Source organism: Helobdella robusta (assembly GCF_000326865.2).
Source record: "Helobdella robusta unplaced genomic scaffold HELROscaffold_68, whole genome shotgun sequence".
Taxonomy (NCBI): Eukaryota; Metazoa; Annelida; class Clitellata; order Rhynchobdellida; family Glossiphoniidae; genus Helobdella; species Helobdella robusta.
The window spans coordinates 383,525-393,723 of record NW_008705387.1 but is presented as its reverse complement, the minus strand read 5'-3'; the positions used below and the strand labels follow the sequence as shown (position 1 = coordinate 393,723).

Below are 10,199 nucleotides of genomic sequence, written 5' to 3'. Positions count from 1 at the left end.
TTCCGGCAGCTAAAGTATTTGAAAAATGCCTTCTGCCGATCATCTCGAATCACCTAACCTTAGCGAGCCATCAGCATGGTTTTCGCCCACTTCATTCTACAACAACAGCTCTCACCACGATGGTCAACGATATCGCAATCGGCCTAAATCAGAAGAGGCCAGCTCACCGAACAATCTTAACAGCATTGGACCTCACAAAGGCCTTCGATACCGTTAACCATCGCATCCTAATCTCCGACCTCATGTCATCATCGCTTCCACGGTCAATTGTCCGCTGGTTGTCAAACTATCTGCATGGACGCTCCGCCTCAACAGAGTTCCGTCGACAATTTTCAAAACAACGCACCATCCGCTCAGGAGTGCCTCAAGGTTCTGTATTGTCACCAACTCTGTTTAACTACTACGTCTCCAAACTACCAAATCCTCCTCCATATGTCAAAGATATCTCTTATGCAGACGATTTTTCAATCTACACTACAGGTCCGAAGGCAGATGATTTGACACTTCGGCTCAATTGTTACCTTCCGAAGCTTTACGACTTTTTCAATAGCAGAAACTTGGAGATTTCCAACTCCAAGTCCACAGTCACCCTCTTCACCACACACACTTCACAGTATCACTATCATCCAGCAATAAAATAAATAACAATTAATTACCACTCGAACATAATCGAAAAATATTAGGCCTCACGTTAGACACGATGATGTCCTTCTCACAACACCATAAAAAAACAGCATCCGAGGCCTCAATAAAGAATAATGTTTTAAAGGCACTAAGTGGTACAACCTATGGCCAGGACAAGGAAACTCTCTTACAGACCTACAAAACCATTGGTCGTTCAACAATAGAGTATGCTTGTCCTGCCTGGGCATCATTGACATCAGACTCAAGCCTCTCACGTCTTCAACGCTCCCAGAATGCCGCCCTACGTCCGATTACAGGTTGTCATGAGATCGCTTCAGAACGACACCTTCATTCAGAATGTCAGATGTTAACGGTAAGGCAGCATTCGGAGCTAATAGCATCACAATTCCCATAACCCAAGCCACCCGTGCCATCATATCATCACGCAAAAACACTCTCATCGCAACATGAAGACCACGCTCCTCTCCAAATGGGCTTCAACAACTCATGCGGTTCTACCAACAACCATAAATAGCGATTCTCTGAAGTCCGCTCTAAGAACACTACACAATAACACCATCAAAGTCACCACAGAGACGTATCAGTCGCCGTTGATGTTACTTGACGGATGGCCTCCACCTACACCAAAAATAGATCCAACAGAAGAATCACTTCCCAGGGCAATTAGACGGACACTAGCCCAACTCTGTTCTGGCCATAGTATTCTTCTAAACAGCTACAAATACAGAATCGACAGTGGGCACCTTAACATCTGTCCTTTCTGCAACAATCATACAGATGATGTACCGCATCTGTTTAGCTGTTCACAAAACACCACAAAACTACACCCAATAAATCTCTGGAGAAACCCAATTGCAGTGGCGGTTTGGCTCCGGCCTCGATTGGAGCCCAAGGGGTCCCCCAGAAATGGGGCAACAACAACAATAACATAAAGATAATGATAACATTAATAATAATTTTCATAACTGGTATCGTTTGATTTAAAATTTAGTCAAACGTTTTTTTCAAACCGCTAGTAAAATCACATCGTTTCATTATCTAGGGGATGTTCTGGATTGTACTGGAACAGCTAAAGCTGCCGTTTGAGCATGCATACATGCAGCCTGGACGGTCAAACGAAGTGGAAACAGTGCCGTAACTTCTCTTGCAGATGTTGAAGTACCTGGCACACGTCCCAAAGGCCGTCCAAAAAAGTCCTGGTCGCAAACAATCGAGCAAGACATGAAAGCTCTAAATTTAAATGAAATGGATACAACAGATTGCCTAATTTGGTGCAAAAAATTGATGGCAAAGAAAACAACGTCCTACCTCGGAGAAACTGGGTCTCTGAACGCTAAACAAAGATTGATGTATTGATCCTATCCAATACTCAACATGCATTAAATAGTTTAATCAATAAAAATTAAAATTTAAACTTTAATAAAAGTAGTCAATCATACAAAATCAATTAAATTAAAATATAATGAAATAAAATAAACAAGGACAAATGTTATGTTTTGTGACCAATGCAGATAATTATGCTAAATATGCATTTATTACACAAAAAGTGTGTTTGTAAACACAACAAGGAATATATGGTTGGTAAGGATTTATCGTTTATGGCATGAGTTTTTTTTTTATTCTTTAAAAATCAGGATCTGACAGACGCAGAAACTGTTACGGCATGCAAGGCAATAGTACAAAATTAAACAAATAAGTAAATAAATAAATAAAAAAAAGAAAAAAAATGTTTAAACATGAAAAATAAAATAAAATAAATAATAATAATGAAATAAATAAAAGAAATTAAAATAAATTGACAATAAAATGAAGTAATGGCATAAAAACACAAATTAATGAGCGTGAATATTATTATTATTATTAGAGAACTTGTAGAGCGCCTTTTATAGTCACCCAAAGGCGCTCCATGATTTGTGCGAATCAATCCAAGAAGATATGAGTTTTCAATTCCTTGCGAAACCGTTGAAGAGTCAATCCCGGCCGACGCAGGTGATGGGGCAAATTATTCCAGATCGAAGGACCAGCAACTGCAAAACTTCTATCAGCAACAGCTAATTTTGTTTTCGGCACCATCAATAGATCTTGATCCACTAAACGCAACTTGATTGACGGATGAGATCTAACTCTACGTATTATCATTTCAGACAGGTAACTTGGACTGAGACCATTCAGGCATTTGAACACCATGATGGAAATTTTGTATAAGATTCTTTTCCTAACATTAAGCCAATGAAGATCCAACAACGTTTGACTAATGTGATCAAACTTCAAACGGCCACTGACAATCCTGGCCGCTCTGTTCTGAATTGACTGTAGAGAAGACAAAGTACTATTTGATACTCCATAGAAAACACTGTTACAGTAGTCCAACTTTGAATGAACAAATGCATGAACCAAACATTTCAATGTGTCATTATCTAATGAGTTTTTAACTTGATTAAGCCTTCTAAGCTGAAGTGAGCACTCCTTACTAAGCTTTTTGGCATGAAAATTCATTGACATATTTTGATCCAATACGATCCCCAAGTCACCAACGGAGGAACAAAAATTAACATCCGACCCAGATATGTTGATGGACTCAACATCAATTTTCTCCAGCTGTTGCCAGGTACCAATCAAAAGTAGTTGAGTTTTACCTTCATTCATCTTCAATCTGTTATCTATCATCCACCCATTGAGTTTTTCGATGCAACATACAAATCTATCAACTTCATCTTCAAACGTTGTATTACATGCAATCGGAACAATTATTTGCACATCATCAGCAAACGCATGATACTTGAAATAAAATTCCTCAAAAATTGGGAACATATCAGCTGTATAAAGTAAAAACAACAAAGGCCCAAGGACTGAGCCCTGAGGAACTCCAGACGTGACTATCTCAACATCTGACAACCCGTTGTTAAAGAAAACTTGCTGAGTCCTTCCAATCAGGTATGATTCAAACCATGAGGCTACTACATGAGAGACACCAAAAAAGTATTTCAATTTATCAATCAACAAGGTATGATCAACGCAATCAAAGGCAGCACTCATGTCCAATAAAGCCAACAATGAAACTTTGTGTTGATCCATAGCTGCAAATAATGTAGACGTAACATCAATTAAAACCGTCTCAGTTGAATGGTTCTGCCTATAGCCCGATTGGTGAACAGGCATCAAATTATGTCTATTCAGATGACTTAAGAATTGCCCCAAAACAATACGTTCAAGAACCTTAGACAAAAACAACAGATTGGATATTGGACGGAAATTAGAAATATCACTTTTATCATGGGATGACTTTTTTAATACAGGAGTTACAACAGCGTGTTTCAGAGGATTAGGAAAACAACCAGTTCTTAAGCACAAGTTAACAAAAAATGTCAAGAATGGAATAAACAAGTCGGGATATGATTTAAAAACTTGAGTCGGAATAAAATCATTTGAAAAGGATTTTGTTGGAGAACCTAAAACAATTTTTTTAATTTCGTCACCCGAGCACAAAGAAAACGCAGAGAACAACTCATCATACCGAAACCTACAATGAGAAAAGACTGGTGCAATCGAGGAAGCTGTTAAGTCCATCACTCTCTTAATCTTATCCTTGAAAAAAGAAGCAAAATCAGATGGCGTAAAATTAATTGATTCACTCAAACTATGGCTATCCGAGAATTTACCAAACAATTTACTCACCATGTTCCACAATAATTTAGGCCTGGACTTATTCATCTGTATCAAATTTTTCCAATACAAACTCCTTTTGTTTGAGAAAAGAGAACTTTTGTTCATTAGTGCATTTCTCCAAGGAATTTTATTAGCCTTACTCGGGATATGACGATAAACACGTTCAAGTTTACGACACAATCTTTTGCATATTCTGCACTGATCATCAAACCAAGGAGAATTATGGGAGCTATTGGTTTTAGCATAATGCAACGGGGCAACAACATCAATTATTGACTGCATACTAGACATGAATTTTGAATAAACAATCTCTGGATCACCATCAGTAAAAGGACCACCAACAAAAGACTGGGAAACAAGACGGGCAAATAATTCACTATCAATCCTATTCCATGATCGCACCAATCGTTTAACAATCCTCGTCCGACGATGAACAAACGGAAAATCAACTCTGATAAAACTGTGGTCAGAATGGACATTACTAGAAAAGACTGTGCAATCACAAGAAGGAAAATCAACAGACGAAACAACAAGATCAAGTGTACCACCAGATGAATGGGTAGGACCAACACAATTACAAACATGAAACGATTCAAAAATATCCAACAAAGAAACTGTATTCCTGTCATTCAATCTTTTAACATGTATATTGAAATCACCTACTATCAACAACAAATCAGCACACAGAAATATACTCCATAATTGTAGTAAATTCACTAAAGAACAATGCAGAGACAGATTCAGGCCCAGGACGATAAATGGACAACAGAATTACTTTAGAATTTCTCAATGAAAAAACAATGGCCAGTGCCTCAAATGTTTGAACAACAGGAAGCTCAATTTTCCTAAAACCAAAAGAACACTTAAGAAAGACAATAATGCCACCATGATAGGGATCATTTGGCCTCAAACGATCAACATAAACATAATTAGGCGGCATAGCTAACTGGATTATATTATGATCTAAAGAACCATGCCAGGACTCAACAACAACAAAGAAATCAAGATCATCGGACAATAAATCATAAACGACACCAAGCTTATTAACAATAGACCTCATATTATACAAACCCATTTTAATTATTGAGCAGTGACTTGATTATTTTCCACCGTCCGATAGGGCCTCTGACCCTGTATAAAAAATCATTATCTTAAACATTTTTAGACTTGGCTTTATCCAACAGCGATTTCAATTCAACACGCTGTTCAGGGCTTAGGTCATGACTTACCCTAATATTTTTTAAGTCACCTTCAAGCAACATAATTCTGAAGGATGTCTTCAGCGTAAACATTTTCGATACAGCATTACTGAATTTGATGATGACAGGCCTCAAAACTCCGTCACGTCTATGTCCCTGACGAGTTAATACCAGAATATCAGCTTCATTAAGTTTGTTCTCTGTCATTGACATCAAAATAAACATGACAACATCTCTATCCTTGCCAGCATTTTCAGATTCCTTCAAATTGAATATAACCATGTTATTCTCCCGTTCTTTGCTATCATTGGATACATCTAACGTGTGTTTAACAGATTTGACTTCATTAGTTACTACTTCCAATTTATTTTTCACAACATCGGTCCACAATGAACTAAACTCTTTCTTGACAACATTTATTGATTTATCAAACTCACTTTTAACATTAGCAGTAGATTTATCAAGTAATGAGTCAATGAATATGTTTGAGGTGTCTTGTGATGAAGGTCTTTTCCTGATATGTAGATTGGGTGGCGACTTGATAGTTATGTTTGCGCTGACGAAGGTTGTGTGTTGTAGTTATAATTGGTGGTAGTAGAGGATGGATGGATGGTTGTTGTTATTTTCTACTTTCTTGAACAGTCTTCAATTGGGTGTGTTGAATATCTGAGTGACAGTAAGACATGATGCAGGTAGATAGTGGAAGCGGATTAGATTTTTAATGAGAGATTGTAGTTGCTGAAGTTGTTGTTGTGTAGCAAAACCGGACCAGGAGGGAGCTGCATATTTGATGCATTAGATGATGAGTGATTCGGTGATGTCGAATAATTTGATGCTTCTCAGACCATGTGAGCGGAGTGTTTTGAGTGCATGAAATGTTTTTAAAAGCCTTTTGTGATGATGTGATTGATATGAGGTGCTATGTGAATGTGTTTCCTAATACTTTTAATTGACTTGCGCGAGTGATTGATGGGTGTTCTGGAGGTAATGTTATTTTTTTACGTTAGAGTTTCAGTTTGTTATGGTAGCGTTAGTTAGTTTTTTTAACTGTTAAGCTGGTTAAGCATTATTAATGAATAATATTAGATAAATTAAATAAAATAACTTTTTTACGGCAATAGATTGCATCTTTAATTGCGTTGGGCACAAAACTTAACGTGTGTTTAAATTAGTAGTAGATTGAACTATAGAATTACCTCAATGGCAAAACAAACCTCGATACAAATTCAAACGAGACTCTACCCGGCGAGCTGGATGAAAACAATCAGAGCGAACACAAAAACAAAAACGTGCAATGGCACACCAGGATCATTTGTTAGAAAAAATAAATTGAACCTTGGCAACCTAGATCGAATAGTAGAGAGTAGAACAGAATTAAATGATAAGTCTCGGTTTGTTCTAAATGTTATTATTTGGAATGAATAAGGTTTTCATAATTTAATTTTTTTTAGTTTTATCTAGGATTGATTATTGTAACTCGCTCTACTACGGTCTTCCTGATTCTACGCTCTATCCTTTAAGTCAGTGCTTTTCAAAGTGGTGGTCCGCCGACCAGTGCCGGCTATTTGAACCATTTAATTTGTAAAATTAAAACTAGAATTATGTGACAAAATTCAGAAACTCTTTGTAAGTTTCTTCACCACTACGTGTCGCTTTGTCTTCATTTGAACCACGCCTTGACGTTGAGTAACGTGGGTCAAAACGCCGCATGAGGTAAGAAGCCTAAATTCAGCACGTTTGTGTATAAGTCCCAATCTAAATTATTCCCTAAGCACTTATCAGATATATTAATTGAACCTAAACACTTCTTGTTCTCACTTCTTCTTAACTCGTGTTAAACACTCTTTGCTAAATCTGCATTTGCTTTTTCATGATGACTCAATTTTTCATGGCGTGATGGCTCAATAGTTAAAAGTGCCTGGTCTTGCCGCTACAGAGACTGGGTTCGAATACAAAAAGATCCCCGCCTATCATTTGCAATGTGTATGATGTGTGGTTGACTCAACAATGCGGAAAATGCGGTAATATTTCTTAATAACTGTATATACGACAGTCTGATATATACATACATATATATATATATAATTAGGGTTGAGACTATCGTAAATATAATTATTAAAAAATATCACTGCATTTTCTGGTTCAGTTTTTCAATAGTTCGTACCGTATTATTATCATACATTTTAAAAGTATTTATATAGAAATCAAAGATTTTTACTACTCGTTTATTCATTTTTATCTTATAGAGAGAAAGTCCTTTGAGGATCCGTAATGGAACCTCTTCTGCTATTTGTAATATATATTAACGATATTGATTATGGGATAAAGTCTAAAATTTCAAAATTTGCAGATGACACTTATGCGCTGTTGTTGACAACGATGAAGATATTGGATAAACTATACAAATGGGCCGAGAAATGGCAGATGGTGTTCAATACCGACAAATGCGCAGTCATATACACGGGAGCGAACAGAAAATGTATTCAAAATTAGAAACACACCACTAAAAATGTAGAAGAAGAAAAGGATCTAGAGATGATAATAAATCGGGGTGGTATGACGACGACCAAGTTATCGAAAAGATTCACAATGCACGTACAAACTGGCGCTACAAAAAATCACATAAAAAAGAAACACAAAACTAAAATTACTAGACATATCTTGGACAACAATGTTGAAATCTTACATTACAATAACAACCATTATAATTTGCGACTAGCCAAATCAATACTTATAGAACAAAGACATCCAATAATTAATATTCAACAACTGGCAATTGGAATTCTTCCTACAAATAAATTTAAAAACAGAGGAATCATCGATAATGAAAACACGTTAAAGTGTTATATTTAACGAAGTCGATAATTGTAAAACTAAATATTTACTTTAAACAAACAAGGAGTTAACTAAGTAGAATAAAGGCACAATATTAAATATTGATATATTTGAGCATCTAGGCACAAACACAACATATCAATTAGAACAACAAAGATGATAAATAGTGATAATATGATGATAATACCAAAAAAAGCTTTTCTGTTCTATCATGCATAAAATAAACAAAAAATTTTTTTGAGCTAAAGAAATATTGCATTTCTGACAGTCTTAATCCAATATATATATATAGCGCTCTTTCATCAAATCTCAAAGGCGCTGAAACAGATCACAAACAACAATCAAAGCGCTCATTGCGCAAAAACGTTTTTAGTCCCTTCCTGAAGGATAAAATTGAATGCCTCAAAGCACGCAGTTCCAAAAGCAGGCTATTCTATACAGATGGCCTAACAACTGAAAAATTTCTTGAACCTATAACAAGATTTGTTGGGGTCACAAAAAGTAAGTCACGATCATTAGAACGTAATTTGTAGAAATGCCCTGGAACAAGACGTGCAGTGCACCTATCAATTAGATAGCTAGGTGCAATACCATTCAAGCATTTGAACATAAGCATTGCAATTTTTAAAATAATACGTTTTTTAACAGGCAGCCAGTGTAAGTCTCTCAAAATGGGGCTGACATGATCAGACCTAGAACGTCCAGAAACAAGTTTAGCAGCTCTATTCTTAATGGACTGCAACATCTGAATAACTTTTTGTGACAGTCCATAGAATAGGCCATTCCAATAATCCACTTTATAATGTATAAAAGCATGGACCAGACAACTTAGTGTATGAACATCAAGTGAATGTTTTACTGATTTCAACAACCTTAGCTGATTTGAACAATCTCTAGCAAAACGCTTAATATGTGGCTCCATAGACATATTTGTGTTAAATATCATACCCAGATAGCAGTCTAGATATCATAGCAGTCGTACAAAAATCAATACGTATCCCTTCAAAAAAATAAACCCTTAATATTAATTCTAGACAATTGCTGCCATGTGCCAATAGGCAAAATTTGTGTTTTACTATTATTTAAATTCAAGCGATTAGATGACATCCATTTGCTAACATTTGACAAGTAAAAAACATGCGGTGCCATGAGCGAATCATTTTATTCACAAAAAAATGCTTTTTACTACAAACAGGAAATGACAGTTTAATAAAATCATGATCTGAAATTACACCCGCTGGATCATTATCACGTGACAATGGCTTTAAACAGTCAGAAGATACCACCAATTCTAATATACCGCCTTATTTATGGGTGGGTGAATTAATTCTATTATCCAATGAAGAAAAAATGTTAAAAAGCTTGACGGTATTTAGATCATCACATTTCTCAACATGTATGTTGAAATCACCGACAATAATGATATTGTCAGCCAGAAGAAAAATGTAATCAAGCAATAATGATAATTCATCAAAAAATAATGATGAAATAGCCCTAGACCCAGGGCGATACATCGCCAGAAGAATGATTGATGTACTTCCAAAGAAAAATTTGATAGAACCAGCCTCAAATGTTTAAAAAATAGCTAACTCAACTTTTTTGACTCTAAAGGAACTTTAAAAAAAAAACAATAATACCACCATGTGTGGGATCGTTTAATCTCCAAAAATCAATTTAGGAATAATTGGGTGGCAAAGCTAGCCTGAAGGATGGGTCATCAGACGCCTGATGCCACGTCTCAGAACCAAAATATCCAATCCATCATAATAATTTCATTAACATATGTATGCTTATTTGTAATGAAGCATATATTCAGAAGACCAAAAAACAGTTTGTCATGTAATGAAAAATTTA

General features: G+C 36.0%; 1 protein-coding gene across 1 annotated transcript; it reads right to left on the bottom strand.

Annotated features, from left to right (window-relative positions):
* Positions 1-5,462: 5,462 nt before the first annotated feature.
* On the bottom strand, positions 5,463-7,220 carry HELRODRAFT_181150 (hypothetical protein; the record flags this gene model as incomplete). The annotated part of the gene is made up of 2 exons (XM_009030428.1): positions 5,463-6,066; positions 7,132-7,220. The coding sequence occupies 2 exons, from the start codon at positions 7,218-7,220 to the stop codon at positions 5,463-5,465; spliced, it is 693 nt and encodes a 230-aa protein (XP_009028676.1).
* Positions 7,221-10,199: the final 2,979 nt, after the last annotated feature.